This window comes from Musca vetustissima, unplaced genomic scaffold (assembly GCF_032173495.1).
Source record: "Musca vetustissima isolate MV318-11 ecotype Yass unplaced genomic scaffold, APGP_CSIRO_Mvet_v1 utg68149, whole genome shotgun sequence".
NCBI classification, from domain to species: Eukaryota; Metazoa; Arthropoda; class Insecta; order Diptera; family Muscidae; genus Musca; species Musca vetustissima.
In genome coordinates this window covers 105,243-124,549 of record NW_026877051.1, presented here as the reverse complement: position 1 = coordinate 124,549, position 19,307 = coordinate 105,243, and the positions used below count along the sequence as shown (strand labels likewise).

At 36.5% G+C, this 19,307-nt stretch overlaps 2 protein-coding genes across 2 annotated transcripts; both read left to right on the top strand.

Moving 5' to 3' along the window:
- Window positions 1-745: 745 nt before the first annotated feature.
- Window positions 746-4,709, top strand: LOC133321567 (uncharacterized). Its single transcript, XM_061530653.1, has 3 exons — window positions 746-860; window positions 3,315-3,493; window positions 3,570-4,709. Exons 1-3 carry the CDS (start codon window positions 746-748, stop codon window positions 4,707-4,709), a joined length of 1,434 nt encoding a protein of 477 aa, XP_061386637.1.
- A 13,360-nt stretch (window positions 4,710-18,069) lies between these two features.
- LOC133321566 (uncharacterized) lies at window positions 18,070-19,257 on the top strand. Its single transcript, XM_061530652.1, has 3 exons — window positions 18,070-18,181; window positions 18,674-18,846; window positions 18,919-19,257. The coding sequence occupies exons 1-3, from the start codon at window positions 18,070-18,072 to the stop codon at window positions 19,255-19,257; spliced, it is 624 nt and encodes a 207-aa protein (XP_061386636.1).
- The last annotated feature ends 50 nt before the right edge of the window (window positions 19,258-19,307 follow it).

The following is a 19,307-nucleotide window of genomic DNA, read 5'->3' as shown; positions in this document are numbered from 1 at the left end:
AAAATAAACAAATAGAAATTCTCAAATGTGGGCCTTTTTTTTTGTAAATTTTGAATTATTGAAATTGGAACAATCAAAAGAACCTCAGTAAGTGTAAACTTAAACAGGACATTATATTAAGAGGACCTTAACCTCATATTTGATTCCTTCGGATATTATACAAAAAATATTAGCCCGCGATATTTATTTCTTCTTAATTGTTATCTAATTGGCGCCAGAGTATTGATCCATTACTAAGGCAATCCCCAAAATATCCCACCAACTTTTGGCCATTTTTTATACCCTCTAGCACACCTCCAAATATTTACCAGAGATCCCATGAGGTTAACATGGCTCCCATACCAAGGTCCCTCGTAATTGTAGCGTAATTGAATTTCCAAGTCCAGTTTTCCAACCTGAATGTCGGTAATTTTCTCACAGCAATTTACAAAGAGATACGAGTATCCTCAAATGAAAGGTCCCGAAAGTTAACCTGGAATTTTTAAGACACTCGACATGTATTGTCTGTCTTTTGAATTATTCTCTATTATGGATTTAATCTCTTTTGTTAATATATCAATAACAACAAAACTATTATCAATTTCTTTACATTGATTTTCCAAAAAAATAAGAATTTGTTTAAGTAAACTCGACATATTATTAGTAGTAGAGTACAACTGATTTGGCCATAAGGTGTATTTGGGGGAAAGAATGATTCTTTTTCTTTTTATTTCGATTTTTTTTATAAAAATAAATACGCAACATAATGTCTCCAACGCTGACAAATGTTACAACAACGACGGCGACCACACCGATTGGACGAGCCCATATTGATAATCCAAATCGACGCAATAAACCACAATCGAATGCCACAGCTATTGGTAAGTATCGATCGATAATCATCATTGTTATTGTTTTTTTTTTATTATTATTAGCGAACTTAAATCTCTGTATGGCGATACATTTTTATACCCTCCTCCGTATCGCCAATGAGGGTATATGCACTTTGATACGGTAAAACAGTGCCTCATCAAAATCGCTTCAGACAATTTGGTGTCGACTTAAAATTGTTCGTCTGTCTGTTTGGCTCTCGAATGGAGTAACCGAATTCATTCAAACATTGCACATCGTAATATTTCCTCGAAACTTAAAACAACGGACTATCCGATTTGAAACTTAGCACAATCTAATATTTAGAAGGTGGGACTTATCGACGCATTTCTTCTAATACTTCTCCCACAAAGCGTCAAAATTTTCATTTTTATAATTTCAAGTTTGATACTTTCTTACTCAACTTCCCGAGCTCAATCACGTCTGCTGATTGACACCAAGGGCATAAGATATCGACTAATCGACTTTTTGTATTAAAAAGTCGACTTTGGATCAATTTCTTTTGACAACAATTCATATAAAAGAACAAAATTTTTACCCGATTTTGCATTAGTCGGTAAAAGTCGAAAACCGATTTTGAACAGGTTTGACAAAATCGAAAGATCGAAAAGTCGACTTTTTAGTCAAAGGGAAAAATCGAATAGACTAAAAATCGACTTTTGCGCTCACTATGTATCCCTACACGGGCATCTCCTCGGCAAGTTCCCTCAGTGGAGACCCTAGAGTGAAGATGCCACCGAGCGGTGGTTGTTGTTTTGCTCGACATTTTCTCCCATTGGAATATGTAAATGTATTAGTAATCGAAAACAGATACTTAGCGATCACCGCGATCCTCAGTGATTACATCAACCGCATTATATCGATGTCATCAGCGTAGGCGAGTAACATGTATTTTTTTGGTGTACAGAGTGTCATATCTAATCACCTTTGCCTTTCATATGACCTTTTCCAGCACGATGTTACAAATATTACACGACAAACTTTCACCTTTCCTGAATCCTCGTATTAAAGAGCTCCGATAGGTTCTTCCCTACTTTAACTGCTCATCTTGTGTCATTTAAAGTTATCCTCCATAGCCGTATTAATTTTGTAGGAATGCCGAACGCAGATATGGCTTTAAACACCTCTGAACGGATAGGGCTGCCGAATGCGGCTTAATTGTCGACGAATAGCTGCAATGAGTCGATGTGTGTTTTCGTGGGTCTTTTCCAGGTTTTGGCGGATGTGCCAGGTATGAAGCCGCATTGGTGTGATCCAATAATATCATTGACCATCGGCTTCAGTCGTTCACACAGTACGCTGAATAGCACTTTATATGCAATGGGAAGGAGACTTATTCCTCTATATCTCCTATATTCCTCAAGCCTCCTTTTTTGCGCATGGGACACAGGATGCTGAGATTCCAATCATTGGGCATGCATTCCTCTAGCCAAATTGCAGTAATCAGTTGGTGCATGCTCTTGATTAGCTTCTTGAATCATCGCACCAGCTTCGTTATTGTTCCTCAGCCGATTAATTGCTGCTCTGACTTCATATTGGCTAGGTGGCACACACCGTCATCTCTTATTGGTTCTGAGGATTCTTCTTTACCGCCAGTATTTGATGCCAGAATCTTTTCAAAATGTTCCCTCCAGATCCTCAAAACAGAAATGACATTCTGTACACCAAACAGACATCGAAATACTTCCAGTAGTCCCGGATCAACTGAGAACTACAATTTCGAGGTAGTCAACGATTTTATATACATTGGTACCGCCATAAATAGAACTTATGGCATCCGTTTTGAAAGCAATTCAGAAACATGTCCACCTCTCGCCAGACCAAACTCACACTCTACAATACGCAGATACTACCCGTGCTGTTGTATAGATCAGACGCATGGGTACTTCCGCAAGCAGATAATGCAGCTCTTGGAGTGTTTGAGAGTAAAATTCTCCAAAAGGTCTATGGACCGATCTGTGTCGGCGGTGAATATCGCCGGCAAATGAGCCATGAGTTGTACCATCTATTCAGCGACTACGTTGGCTAGGTCATGTTGTGAGAATCGGTAAGGATTCAATGTTCTCCTTTGAATGTGTGCTTGTAGAGATACCCTCGACTATAGATTTCAAGACACCCATATCTGTAGGAGAGGTTTGCTCACGATCGCAAGATGACCACGGTTGGTGCCTCGTAGGTTGATCAACGATACCCGTCGGTACTGTGTTTTTTTTCGGATATGGACCGTAAATTTATTCTTCTTCGAATTTTCCGTAGTTTTTTTATTTTTAGAGGATTAGTTTTGGTGTAACTAATTGTAATAGATAAGTGTGGTCATCCACTTTCCCCTATCCGGCAATTGGGTACGCGCCCGTTAGGAGACTTAAAACTTCCCTCTTAATTAAAAGTCCGTTAACCTTTCGACACCTTCGTAATTATTATGATATTTATAATTACATTTCCAGGAGCATTTCTATTCACATCGGCTGGCATGAATATGGCCATGGGTCTGGGTTGGACGGAAAGTGCCGTGTACACATGGACCAAGCATTATTGTTATTCATGGTTTATGGGAGTAATTATTGGTGCCATATTTTCCATGCCTCTTTCACAATTTATGATGGCCAAAAAGAAGTGGATAATGGTAAGTCCCGAAATTTACAATATCTCATTAAATTTGAAAAAAAAAAAATAATTAAAAATTCCTCCAACTTTTCCAGGCTACTGCAGCAACCATGGTACTCGTGGATGGTATTCTCTTTATATCCTTTCCCACCGACTACAAAGCCATTCTGGCAGCAAGATATCTCAATGGCATGGCCATTGGCCTGATAACAGTACCATTCCTAGTGCATGCAAGTGAAATCGCCGTCGATTCGTTTCGTGGCAGCTGCCTAATGACCGAACAATATTCCCTAACCTTTGGCATAGCAATACAAATGATTTATACCTCGTTTTGGCCCAGCAGTGTTGAGTTTCCGGCAAATCGTTTACATGGAATTTTCGATATCGTGTTCGGTGTATTCGCTTGGGTGTTTCTCTCCTATTTTATTGAATCACCAATAGATTTGATACGCAAAGGTGATGATATGGCAGCACTAGATTGTTTGGCTCGTCTGCAATATCCTCAAATAATTACGGCCCGGACTCATGCCCAGCTGGAACAGCAAAAGTATTATTTCCAAGAGGAAAAATATCGCTCTTGGTGGAAATGCGTGGGCCGAAGCGTATTGCCTTTGGTGAAAATGTTCTTTTTCCGCAGTGCTTTGTTGGCATTTTCCTACAACCTGCCGCTGAATTTAACCCTACGTTATAGTGTTCTGATCAATGAGGCTATTTGGTCGGGTACCGTTGCTGCAATTTGTCGTATTTTTGGTGCCTTCTTGGCATTCATTATGGTTGATCATGCAGCCCGGAGAATACCCTCTGCTTTGGCGGCAATCGCCATAGGCATTCTACTAATATTGCAAGCCATGTGGTTTGAAAATCTGCTGGCCAATAGTTTTGATTTGAAGGATCTGAAAATCATTATGGCTCTCTATATGCTGATACAAGCCTTTGCTGGATTTTTTAGCTGCTACACTTCGGTATATTTGGCAGAGGCATTTCCATTGCGAACGAAACCATTTTTTATGACATTCTCCGTGGTCGGTGAACAGCTGTTACAAACTATTTTTATTTTAAATATTTTTCGAAAATTGAGTAATGTTATATTGGTTCAGGGTGTGGTGGCCTTGATAGCGGGTGTAGCCTTTTGGTTTACAATGCCGGAGACAAAAAATACAACGCTGTCAGAGGCTCAAGAGAAATTTCGTAAAGTATTTAGTTTTAAGCGTAAGGAGAGTGTATCCGAAGCGTAATACTTAGGCAGTGACGAATTTTTATTATTTTTTTGTTATAATTTTTATTTAAAAAACTTTCTTGATTTATAATCAATAAATAAACAAATAATAAAAATTATCCTTGAAAATATTCTTTAAACAATCCACGCCTTGTATGACCTTGGGAAAAAATAATCTTTAAAGAAAACATGTCTTGAATGACCTTGGGAAAATATTCTTTACAGAAAGCAGGTATTGTATGACCTTGGGAAAATATTCTTTAAAGAAAACAGGTCTTGTATGACCTTGGGAAAAATATTCTTTAAAAAATCCACGTCTTGTATGACCCCAGAAAAAATATTCTTTAAAAAATCCACGCCTTTTAAAGCACTGGAAAAAAATTCTCTAAAAAAATTGTTGATTATTTTTTCTTCTTCTGAACCCAATCGAGAACCACAAAAAGGTCTATTTAATAATTCTGAAAGCAAAATCAAGTTCAAGGACCACAATGAATCTACTTATTAACGATATGTGTTAATAATAATACACATTTTAATAAATACGAGAGAAAGCGAGACAACATATTGCGGTTTAAGATTGTGTCATTGTTTAATTTATATTTTTAAAAACTGTTCGCATAGGCCCCATAATTTATAAAATTCAAATTTAGTCTTGCAGTTGATATCTAGATAGTACGCAGTCATAGTTCGAAACATTTTTGAATTGGACATTTTAATAAACAGAGAAACAAAATGGATCAACCTCCAACAACCCCACCAGTTGTGTGTGAAATAGGTGGAACCCAAACACCGGCAGCACCAATGCCAACATGGTATAGCCGTCATCACTTGGCTTCAATGGCTGGAGGTAAGGAATGTGTGTCAGTTATAAAATCCACGCCTCAGATGGTCTTTGAAAAAATATTCTTTAAAAAATCCACGCCTCAGATGGTCGATGAAAAAAAAATCCACGATGAAAATCGATGAAAAAAAAATCTTTAAAAAATCCACGCCTCAGATGGAAGATGAAAAAAAATTCTTTAAAAAATCCACGCCTCAGATGGTCGATGAAAAAAAATTCTTTAAAAAATCCACGCCTCAGATGGTCGATGAAAAAAAATTCTTTAAAAAATCCACGCCTCAGATGGTCGATGAAAAAAAAATCCACGATGAAAATCGATGAAAAAAAAATCTTTAAAAAATCCACGCCTCAGATGGTCGATGAAAAAAAAAACCACGATGAAAATCGATGAAAAAAAATCTTTAAAAAATCCACGCCTCAGATGGTCGATGAAAAAAAAATCTTTAAAAAATCCACGCCTCAGATGGTCTATGAAAAAAAATCTTTAAAAAATCCACGCCTCAGATGGTCGATGAAAAAAAAATCCACGATGAAAATCGATGAAAAAAAATCCACGATGAAAATCGATGAAAAAAAAATCTTTAAAAAATCCACGCCTCAGATGGTCGATGAAAAAAAAAATCCACGATGAAAATCGATGAAAAAAAATCTTTAAAAAATCCACGCCTCAGATGGTCGATGAAAAAAAAAATCCACGATGAAAATCGATGAAAAAAAATCTTTAAAAAATCCACGCCTCAGATGGTCGATGAAAAAAAATCTTTAAAAAATCCACGCCTCAGATGGTCGATGAAAAAAAAATCTTTAAAAAATCCACGCCTCAGATGGTCGATGAAAAAAAACTTTAAAAAATCCACGCCTCAGATGGTCGATGAAAAAAAAATCTTTAAAAAATCCACGCCTCAGATGGTCGATGAAAAAAAAATCTTTAAAAAATCCACGCCTCAGATGGTCGATGAAAAAAAAACTTTAAAAAATCCACGCCTCAGATGGTCGATGAAAAAAATCTTTAAAAAATCCACGCCTCAGATGGTCGATGAAAAAAAATCTTTAAAAAATCCACGCCTCAGATGGTCGATGAAAAAAAATCTTTAAAAAATCCGCGCCTCAGATGGTCGATGAAAAAAAATCTTTAAAAAATCCACGCCTCAGATGGTCGATGAAAAAAAAATCTTTAAAAAATCCACGCCTCAGATGGTCGATGAAAAAAATCTTTAAAAAATCCACGCCTCAGATGGTCGATGAAAAAAATCTTTAAAAAATCCACGCCTCAGATGGTCGATGAAAAAAAATCTTTAAAAAATCCACGCCTCAGATGGTCGATGAAAAAAAATCTTTAAAAAATCCACGCCTCAGATGGTCGATGAAAAAATATTCTTTAAAAAATCAACGCCTAAGATGGTCGATGAAAAATTATTCTTAAAAAAATCCACGCCTCAGATGGTCGATGAAAAATTATTCTTAAAAAAATCCACGCCTCAGATGGTCGATGAAAAATTATTCTTAAAAAATCCACGCCTCAGATGGTCGATGAAAAAAAATCTTTAAAAAATCCACGCCTCAGATGGTCGATGAAAAAATCTTTAAAAAATCCACGCCTCAGATGGTCGATGAAAAAAAAATCCACGATGAAAATCGATGAAAAAAAATCTTTAAAAAATCCACGCCTCAGATGGTCGATGAAAAAAAAATCTTTAAAAAATCCACGCCTCAGATGGTCGATGAAAAAAAAATCTTTAAAAAATCCACGCCTCAGATGGTCGATGAAAAAAAAAACTTTAAAAAATCCAGGCCTCAGATGGTCGATGAAAAAAAAAACTTTAAAAAATCCACGCCTCAGATGGTCGATGAAAAAAAATCTTTAAAAAATCCACGCCTCAGATGGTCGATGAAAAAAAATCTTTAAAAAATCCACGCCTCAGATGGTCGATGAAAAAAAATCCACGCCTCAGATGGTCGATGAAAAAAATCTTTAAAAAATCCACGCCTCAGATGGTCGATGAAAAAAAATCTTTAAAAAATCCACGCCTCAGATGGTCGATGAAAAAAAATCTTTAAAAAATCCGCGCCTCAGATGGTCGATGAAAAAAAATCTTTAAAAAATCCACGCCTCAGATGGTCGATGAAAAAAAAATCTTTAAAAAATCCACGCCTCAGATGGTCGATGAAAAAAATCTTTAAAAAATCCACGCCTCAGATGGTCGATGAAAAAAAATCTTTAAAAAATCCACGCCTCAGATGGTCGATGAAAAAAAATCTTTAAAAAATCCACGCCTCAGATGGTCTTTGAAAAAATATTCTTTAAAAAATCCACGCCTCAGATGGTCGATGAAAAAAAAAATGCCAACATGGTATAGCCGTCATCACTTGGCTTCAATGGCTGGAGGTAAGGAATGTGTGTCAGTTATAAAATCCACGCCTCAGATGGTCTTTGAAAAAATATTCTTTAAAAAATCCACGCCTCAGATGGTCGATGAAAAAAAATCCACGATGAAAATCGATGAAAAAAAATGACCTCAGATGGTCGATGAAAAAAAATTCTTTAAAAAATCCACGCCTCAGATGGTCGATGAACAAAAAATTCACGATGAAAATCGATGAAAAAAAAAATCTTTAAAAAATCCAGGCCTCAGATGGTCGATGAAAAAAAATCCACGATGAAAATCGATGAAAAAAAATCTTTAAAAAATCCACGCCTCAGATGGTCGATGAAAAAAAATCTTTAAAAAATCCACGCCTCAGATGGCCGATGAAAAAAAAATCTTTAAAAAATCCACGCCTCAGATGGTCGATGAAAAAAAATCTTTAAAAAATCCACGCCTCAGATGGTCGATGAAAAAAAAATCCACGATGAAAATCGATGAAAAAAAATCTTTAAAAAATCCACGCCTCAGATGGTCGATGAAAAAAAATCTTTAAAAAATCCACGCCTCAGATGGTCGATGAAAAAACATCTTTAAAAAATCCACGCCTCAGATGGTCGATGAAAAAAAATCTTTAAAAAATCCACGCCTCAGATGGTCGATGAAAAAAAACTTTAAAAAATCCACGCATCAGATGGTCGATGAAAAAAAAACTTTAAAAAATCCACGCCTCAGATGGTCGATGAAAAAAAATCTTTAAAAAATCCACGCCTCAGATGGTCGATGAAAAAAAAAACTTTAAAAAATCCACGCCTCAGATGGTCGATGAAAAAAAATCTTTAAAAAATCCACGCCTCAGATGGTCGATGAAAAAAAATCTTTAAAAAATCCACGCCTCAGATGATCGATGAAAAAAAATCTTTAAAAAATCCACGCTTCAGATGGTCGATGAAAAAAAATCTTTAAAAAATCCGCGCCTCAGATGGTCGATGAAAAAAAATCTTTAAAAAATCCACGCCTCAGATGGTCGATGAAAAAAAATCTTTAAAAAATCCGCGCCTCAGATGGTCGATGAAAAAAAATCTTTAAAAAATCCACGCCTCAGATGGTCGATGAAAAAAAAATCTTTAAAAAATCCACGCCTCAGATGGTCGATGAAAAAAATCTTTAAAAAATCCACGCCTCAGATGGTCGATGAAAAAAAATCTTTAAAAAATCCACGCCTCAGATGGTCGATGAAAAAAAATCTTTAAAAAATCCACGCCTCAGATGGTCGATGAAAAAAAATCTTTAAAAAATCCACGCCTCAGATGGTCGATGAAAAAAAATCTTTAAAAAATCCACGCCTCAGATGGTCGATGAAAAAAAATTCTTTAAAAAATCCACGCCTCAGATGGTCGACGAAAAAAAAACTTTAAAAAATCCACGCCTCAGATGGTCGATGAAAAAAAAACTTTAAAAAATCCACGCCTCAGATGGTCGATGAAAAAAAATCTTTAAAAAATCCACGCCTCAGATGGTCGATGAAAAAAAACTTTAAAAAATCCACGCCTCAGATGGTCGATGAAAAAAAATCTTTAAAAAATCCACGCCTCAGATGGTCGATGAAAAAAAATCTTTAAAAAATCCACGCTTCAGATGGTCGATGAAAAAAAATCTTTAAAAAATCCGCGCCTCAGATGGTCGATGAAAAAAAATCTTTAAAAAATCCACGCCTCAGATTGTCGATGAAAAAAAATCTTTAAAAAATCCACGCCTCAGATGGTCGATGAAAAAAATCTTTAAAAAATCCACGCCTCAGATGGTCGATGAAAAAAAATCTTTAAAAAATCCACGCCTCAGATGGTCGATGAAAAAATATTCTTTAAAAAATCCACGCCTCAGATGGTCGATGAAAAAATATTCTTTAAAAAATCCACGCCTCAGATGGTCGATGAAAAAATATTCTTTAAAAAATCCACGCCTCAGATGGTCGATGAAAAATTATTCTTAAAAAAACACGCTTCAGATGGTCGATGAAAAATTATTCTTAAAAAAAAACCCACGCCTCAGATGGTCGATGAAAAATTATTCTTAAAAAATCCCACGCCTCAGATGGTCGATGAAAAAATATTCTTTAAAAAATCCACGCCTCAGATGGTCGATGAAAAAAAATTCTTTAAAAATCCACGCCTCAGATTGTCGATGAAAAAAAAATTCTTTAAAAAATTCACGCCTCAGATGGTCGATGAAAAAAAAAATTCTTTAAAAATCCACGCCTCAGATGGTCGATGAAAAAAAAATTCTTTAAAAAATCCACGCCTCAGATGGTCGATGAAAAAAATCTTTAAAAAATCCACGCCTCAGAAAAATTATTCTTAAAAAAATCCACGCCTAAGATGGTCGATGAAAAAAAAAATTCTTTAAAAAATCCACGCCTTAAATGGTCTTTGAAAAAATATTCTTTAAAAAATCCACGCCTTAAATGGTCTTTGAAAAAAATATTCTTTAAAAACTCCACGCCTCAGATGGTCTTTGAAAAAATATTCTTTAAAAAGTCCACGCCTCAGATGGTCTTTGAAAAAATATTCTTTAAAAAAGCCACGCCTCAGATGGTCGATGAAAAAAAAAAGTTCTTTAAAAAATCCACGCCTCAGAAGGTCGATGAAAAAAAATCTTTAAAAAATCCACGCCTCAGATGGTCGATGAAAAAATTCTTAAAAAAATCCACGCCTCAGATGGTCGATGAAAAAAATCTTTAAAAAATCCACGCCTCAGATGGTCGATGAAAAAAAATTCTTTAAAAATTGCACGCCTCAGATGGTCGATGAAAAAAAAATTCTTTAAAAAATCCACGCCTTGAAAAAATATTCTTTAAAAAATCCGATCCTTTCCAGGTGCCCTAATGTTTGTTTCCGGTGGCATGGCATTTGCCCACGGTTTGGAATGGACCCAATTCCGTGTGACTGGCTATACTCAACATTTTCATTGTTCGGTCTTTGTCAGATAGTCTTTGAAAAAATATTCTTTAAAAAATCCACGCCTCAAATGGTCGATGAAAAAAAATCCACGATGAAAATCGATGAAAAAAATCTTTAAAAAATCCACGCTTCAGATGGTCGATGAAAAACAAATCCACGATGAAAATCGATGAAAAAAAATCTTTAAAAAATTCACGCCTCAGATGGTCGATGAAAAAAAATCTTTAAAAAATCCACGCCTCAGATGGTCGATGAAAAAAAAACTTTAAAAAATCCACGCCTCAGATGGTCGATGAAAAAAAAACTTTAAAAAATCCACGCCTCAGATGGTCGATGAAAAAAAATCTTTAAAAAATCCACGCCTCAGATGGTCGATGAAAAAAAATCTTTAAAAAATCCACGCCTCAGATGGTCGATGAAAAAAAATCTTTAAAAAATCCACGCCTCAGATGGTCGATGAAAAAAAATCTTTAAAAAATCCACGCCTCAGATGGTCGATGAAAAAAAATCTTTAAAAAATCCGCGCCTCAGATGGTCGATGAAAAAAATCTTTAAAAAATCCACGCCTCAGATTGTCGATGAAAAAAAATCTTTAAAAAATCCACGCCTCAGATGGTCGATGAAAAAAATCTTTAAAAAATCTACGCCTCAGATGGTCCTAGAAAAAATATTCTTTAAAAAATCCACGCCTCAGATGGTCCTTGAAATTGTTTTCCTAAATCTACGCCTCAGTTTGGTCCTTCTTTAAAAAATCTACGCCTCAGATGGTCCTAGAAAAAATATTCTTTAAAAAATCCACGCCTCAGATGGTCGATGAAAAATTATTCTTAAAAAAATCCACGCCTCAGATGGTCGATGAAAAATTATTCTTAAAAAATCCACGCCTCAGATGGTCGATGAAAAAAAATCTTTAAAAAATCCACGCCTCAGATGGTCGATGAAAAAAAATTCTTTAAAAATCCACGCCTCAGATTGTCGATGAAAAAAAAATTCTTTAAAAAATTCACGCCTCAGATGGTCGATGAAAAAAAAATTCTTTAAAAATCCACGCCTCAGATGGTCGATGAAAAAAAAATTCTTTAAAAATCCACGCCTCAGATGGTCGATGAAAAATTATTCTTAAAAAAATCCACGCCTCAGATGGTCGATGAAAAATTATTCTTAAAAAAATCCACGCCTCAGATGGTCGATGAAAAAAAAAATCTTTAAAAAATCCACGCCTTAAATGGTCTTTGAAAAAATATTCTTTAAAAAATCCACGCCTTAAATGGTCTTTGAAAAAAATATTCTTTAAAAAGTCCACGCCTCAGATGGTCGATGAAAAAATATTCTTTAAAAAATCCACGCCTCAGATGGTCTTTGAAAAAATATTCTTTAAAAAGTCCGCGCCTCAGATGGTCTTTGAAAAAATATTCTTTAAAAAGTCCACGCCTCAGATGGTCTTTGAAAAAATATTCTTTAAAAAAGCCACGCCTCAGATGGTCTTTGAAAAAATATTCTTTAAAAAATCCACGCCTCAGATGGTCGATGAAAAAATATTCTTTAAAAAATCCACGCCTCAGATGGTCTTTGAAAAAATATTCTTTAAAAAGTCCACGCCTCAGATGGTCTTTGAAAAAATATTCTTTAAAAAATCCACGCCTCAGATGGTCGATGAAAAAAAAAGTTCTTTAAAAAATCCACGCCTCAGAAGGTCGATGAAAAAAAATCTTTAAAAAATCCACGCCTCAGATGGTCGATGAAAAAAATTCTTAAAAAAATCCACGCCTCAGATGGTCGATGAAAAAAAATCTTTAAAAAATCCACGCCTCAGAAGGTCGATGAAAAAAAATCTTTAAAAAATCCACGCCTCAGATGGTCGATGAAAAAAATTCTTAAAAAAATCCACGCCTCAGATGGTCGATGAAAAAAAAATCTTTAAAAAATCCACGCCTCAGATGGTCGATGAAAAAAAATTCTTTAAAAATTGCACGCCTCAGATGGTCGATGAAAAAAAAAATTCTTTAAAAAATCCACGCCTTGAAAAAATATTCTTTAAAAAATCCGATCCTTTCCAGGTGCCCTAATGTTTGTTTCCGGTGGCATGGCATTTGCCCACGGTTTGGAATGGACCCAATTCCGTGTGACTGGCTATACTCAACATTTTCATTGTTCGTGGTTTATTGCAATGATAATTGGAACTTTGGTCTCAATGCAAATTGGAAAATATATGCCAAGGAAATTTATAATGGTAGGTCAAACTTCGGTCACTCAAAAGTTCCGAATTAAAAAAAAATCATAATTTTTTACAGGGCATATCCTCTTTGTTGATGTTGGGAGGAGGCATAATCTTTATAGCCGACCACAATACCATGGAGGCCCTTGTGGCGGGTCGTTATCTTAACGGCATCGCTGTGGGTCTACTCACAACACAATATCTAAATCATATCGCGGATATTTCACGTGTTACAAATCGTGGCACTTGTCTGGGCTTGGAACAATTTTCTTTGACTCTCGGTATGGCTTTGCAAATGATTATCTCGGTACAGTGGGAGGAGAAGTCGTATTTTGGTGCAAATCGTCTACATGGCGTATTGGATATGATATTCGCCCTATTTTCCGCCATATCGCTTTGGTATTTTGTAGAGTCACCTGTGGATTTATTGCGTATGGGTGATGAACCATCAGCATTGGATAGTTTGGCAAAGCTGCAACGTCCACCCAAGGTCAACAAGAATACCAGTGTTTTGTTACAGGAACACGCCGCCTATTTGAGTGAACAGGAAAATCTGCGGCCAACAGCCTGGTTGGGTCCATTAGCCAAAATGCTCATCTTCCGCAGTATGATGTTAGCCTTCACCTTCTCCTTGCCGCTGTCGAAAATTTTAGAACACAGTGCACATGCCAATGTTACGGAATGGCCCATCATAGCTGCTGCCTGCCTCCGTTTACTGGGCAGTTTCCTGGCACTGATGGTGATCGATAAAATTGGTCGAAAATTCCTTTCGATAATAACAAGTGCTGCAGTGGGGGGTCATATGTTGGCCATCGCTATTATATGCCTCGAACGTCAACGATTAATTAACACTCATTATATGTCCTATGTAGCTGTGTTGTGTGTGGCCAGCCAATTTTGTGCTGGCGCATATGCTCCCATCACTTCCGCATATATGGGGGAGGCATTTCCCATAAAGGCTAAGCAATATTGTGTGGGGGCATGTGTCATTGTGGAAGAAGCCATACAGCTTTCGATTATCCTTGCTAATGTTGGTTATGGCAACCGAGGAGTTCTATTGGCGGAAAGTGTAACGATATTGCTGGCATGCATCTACTTTTGCCTGACAATGCCCGAAACAAAGCGTACAACTTTGCGCGAAGCTCAGAAAAAATTTCGATATTTCTTTAATTTGAAATTGATGTAAAATAAAAATAAAATCAAAATAATAAAAATTATTCCTAAGATTAAAAAAATATTCTTTAAATAATGCACGCCTTATATAGCCATTGAAAAAATATTCTTTAAATAATGCCCGCCTTATAAAAATATTCTTTAAAAATTCAATGTTGTTTTATTATTTCCCTACTGAAACCTTAACGCTAACAACAAATTATCATCTATATTATCTTGCTTTTGGTTGAACTTCGCAGCCGGTTGTTATCATTATCCTTATCAATTTTTTTTAAATATCAATAAATGGACAAAGAAATATTGATGTTTTGGTAGTAGTCCCCTTCTACTGGTTGGTGTTTAAACTTGTCGAAAAAATATACCCAGTGAAAAATATCTGCTACCAATTGTCGGCCAATATTTGTGTATAAATATGGAACATCCAAAATCGAATACAATCAATCCCACCAGCAGTTCGTCAGCAAGGCGAGCGCCACAAACGACCAAGAACTTTAAACCCAATCTAATGGCATCTCTCAGTTCAGGTAAGTGTGGAAGTGACATCATCATATCAAAAACCGGTTATCAAAAAATTCACACCTATTTTCCTCCTAAAAAATCTTTAAAAAATCCAAAAAATCTTAAAAAATCCAGGCCTATTGTCCTCCTAAAAAAATCTTAAAAAAAAATCCAAGCCTATTGTCCTCCTATTGTCCTCCTAAAAAATGTTTAAAAAAATCCATGCATATTATCCTCCAAAAATCTTTTAAAAATCCACGCCTATTGTCCTCCTAAAAAATCTTTAAAAAAATCCACGTCTATAGTCCTCCTAAAAAATCCACGCCTATTGTCCTCCTAAAAAATCTTTGAAAAATCCACGCCTATTGTCCTCCTAAAAAATCTTTAAAAAATCCACGCCTATTGTCCTCCTAAAAAAATCTACGCCTATTGTCCTCCTAAAAATCTTAAAAAATCCATGCCTATTATCCTCCAAAAATCTTTTAAAAATCCAAGCCTATTGTCCTCCTAAAAAAATCTTTAAAAAATCCACGCCTATTGCTTTTAAACAAATTTTTAAAAATCCACCCATATTGCCCTCCTAGAAGACAACTTTAAAAAATATTTCCCTTTCAGGTTTTTTCCTTTTTATATCGGGTGGCATGAGCCTGATCCAGAGTTTGGCCTTCATTTATTTTGGTTTCATAATCGAGAATCCTCACGTATTCTATTGCTGGTTCATAGCTATGGCTTTAGGTGCCTTACTGGCTGTCTTATTGGGCTATGTTATTTCCAAAAAAGTTATTATGGTGGGCGTAGAGCATCTCTCTCGAAAATTACAATAATAAATTACAATTTTCTCTAATTTTTCAGGCAGCTGCTTCAGTCCTTGTCCTAGTCGGTGGTATTATTCGTGTCAGTTCTCCGAAGAGTGTGGCTGTTTTTATTGCGGCACGCTATTTCAATGGCCTCGGTGTGGGAGTGGCCACAATATCGTATCTAATGTATGCCGGTGAATTGTCAGAAAATCGTCGACGTGGCCTAAATCTAGGCCTGGAACAATTAGGCCTTAGCATTGGCATAGCGCTGCAAATGATTATGACTACGCAATGGCAGTACTCATGGAGTTTGTCACAAAACGCCCTACAGGGAATATTGGATATTCTTATGGTCGTCCTGACCATGGGCTCGTTAATCTATTTCATTGAATCACCGCTGGACCATATACGTTTGGGTGATGATACCGCCGCCTTGGAGTGCCTGAGTAAATTACAAAAAACAGACGGCATTACCATGGAGACAAATCAACGTTTGGCGGAGCTCAAGGACTACGTGGAGGAAGAAAACAATTTATCCACAAGGGAAATTGCCAAACGGAGTCTGGTGCCTCTATTCAAGATGATACTCTTTCGCAGTATGATGCTGTCCTTCAGCAATTCCGTGGCGGTTTCAAATGCCCTAGCCCTGTCAATGCTAACTGTGGCCATTACTTGGTCACCAATATTGGCGGGTTGTTTGCGTATAGCTGGCAGTTTGGCTTCGTTGAGCGTTATGGACAGTTTAGGCCGTAAAATACCCGGTTCAGTGTGGGCCCTTGTCATAGGTGGTCTCCTTATACCAATGGCTGTTGCAACCGGCAGTTGGTTTAATATTATAAACCGTCATAAGATGTCCTCAGTTGTTGGTATGTGGGTATCACTGCATGCCATTGATGGCCTCTTTGCCCCTATTACCTCTGTCTATATGGGTGAAGCCTTCCCCCTGCACTCCAAGGGAATTTGTTTGGCAGTGTGTGTTATTGTCGAACAACTAATACAAATTATTTTGGAATAACAATGCCTTTAAAAATCTATTGTGCAGGAAAAAAATCTTTAGAAAATTATTGTGGTTTAGGGATGCCTTTAAAAATCTTTAAAAAATGCACGCCTATTGTGGTTTAGGGATGCCTTTAAAAATCTTTAAAAAATCCACGCCTATTGTGGTTTAGGGATGCCTTTAAAAATCTTTAAAAAATCCACGCCTATTGTGGTTTAGGGATGCCTTTAAAAATCTTTAAAAAATCCACGCCTATTGTGGTTTAGGGATGCCTTTAAAAATCTTTAAAAAATCCACGCCTATTGTGGTTTAGGGATGCCTTTAAAAATCTTTAAAAAATCCACGCCTATTGTGGTTTCTTAAAAATGTGGTTTAGGGATGCCTTTAAAAATCTTTAAAAAATCCACGCCTATTGTGGTTTAGGGATGCCTTTAAAAATCTTTAAAAAATCCACGCCTATTGTGGTTTAGGGATGCCTTTAAAAATCTTTAAAAAAATCCACGCCTATTGTGGTTTAGGGATGCCTTTAAAAATCTTTAAAAAATCCACGCCTATTGTGGTTTAGGGATGCCTTTAAAAATCTTTAAAAAATCCACGCCTATTGTGGTTTAGGGATGCCTTTAAAAATCTTTAAAAAATCCACGCCTATTGTGGTTTAGGGATGCCTTTAAAAATCTTTAAAAAATCCACGCCTATTGTGGTTTAGGGATGCCTTTAAAAATCTTTAAAAAATCCACGCCTATTGTGGTTTAGGGATGCCTTTAAAAATCTTTAAAAAATCCACGCCTATTGTGGTTTAGGGATGCCTTTAAAAATCTTTAAAAAATCCACGCCTATTGTGGTTTAGGGATGCCTTTAAAAATCTTTAAAAAATCCACGCCTATTGTGGTTTAGGGATGCCTTTAAAAATCTTTAAAAAATCCACGCCTATTGTGGTTTAGGGATGCCTTTAAAAATCTTTAAAAAATCCACGCCTATTGTGGTTTAGGGATGCCTTTAAAAATCTTTAAAAAATCCACGCCTATTGTGGTTTAGGGATGCCTTTAAAAATCTTTAAAAAATCCACGCCTATTGTGGTTTAGGGATGCCTTTAAAAATCTTTAAAAAATCCACGCCTATTGTGGTTTAGGGATGCCTTTAAAAATCTTTAAAAAATCCACGCCTATTGTGGTTTAGGGATGCCTTTAAAAATCCGCGCCTATTGTGGTTTAGGGATGCCTTTAAAAATCTTTAAAAAATCCACGCCTATTGTGGTTTAGGAATGCCTTTAAAAATCTTTAAAAAATCCACGCCTATTGTGGTGGGATGCCCTTTTAAAGATAATCTTTCCTTGACAATATATAAAAAAAATCCCGCTTACATGTTAAAAAATCCCCGCTTATGTTTAAATTTTTTTTTGACAAAGAAGTTGAACATTGATTAGATAAATGTGAATTTATTTCTTATAATTGATATTCTGAAGCTTTAACGCTAACAACAAATATTCCAGTGGAATAAATCGGCAGCGAATTGAGGGTTAATATTTGTGAATAAATATGGAACAGGCAAAATCGAATACAATCGAGCCCACCAGCAGTTCGTCAGGAAGGCAAGCGCCACCAACGACGAAAAGCTTTAAACCGAATCTAATGGCATCTCTCAGTGCGGGTAAGTGAGGAAGTGACATCATATCAAAATTCGCTTATCATCAACACGCGTATAAATTGCTATCACCGTGTGCAGGGGGTATTTTTAAATCTATACACTCTTTTATAACTTGATGCTCCGCCGGACGTGTTTTATTGTGCTCTGGAAGGGGAAGTGAAGAGCAAGTCCTTCACTAAAAAATCTCAGTTCCGTCCTTCCTTTTAGCCGTCAGCAGTCATCTGTGTGCCAACAGATACAAGAGGGGATATGTACTAGATTTACGTTGGAAACGAGTGTTAATGCACGCCTGCTGTCCACCTAGAAATCGTTAAAAATCTACTTCTATTGTCCTCCTACAAACCTTTAAAAAAATCCAGGCCTATTGCCCTCCTACAAATCTTTAAAAAATCCAGGCCTATTATCCTCTTAAATATTGTTTAAAACAAATACACGCCCATTGTCCTCCTAAAAAATAATTTTAACTAAAAAAAAATATTTCCATTCACCTTTCAGGTTTTTTCCTCTTCATATCGGGTGGCATGAGCCTAATACAGAGCTTGGGCTTCATTTATTTTGGTTTTATAATGGAGAGCCGTCACATATTATATTGCTGGTTCATAGCTATGGCTTTGGGCGCCTTAATTGCTGTGTTATTGGTCTATGTAGTTCCCAAAAAATATATTATGGTGGGTGTAGAGCATCTCTGACGAAAATTACAATAATAAATTATAATTTTATTGGGTTATTTTCTCTTCCAGGCAGCTGCCTCAGTAATGGTCCTAGTCGGTGGTATTATTCGTGTTAGTTCTCCGAACAGTGAGGATGCTTTAATTGCGGCACGTTATTTCAATGGCCTCGGTGTGGGCGTGGCCACAATATCGTATCTAATGTATGCCGGTGAATTGTCAGAAAATCGTCGACGTGGCCTAAATCTAGGCCTGGAACAATTAGGCATTAGCATTGGCATAGCGCTGCAAATGATTATGGCTACGCAATGGCCGTACTCCTGGAGTTTGTCACAAGACGCCTTACAGGGAATATTGGATATTTTTATGGTCGTCTTGACCATGGGCTCGTTAATTTATTTCATCGAATAACCGCTGGACTATATCCGATTGGGGGATGATACCGCCGCCTTGGAATGCCT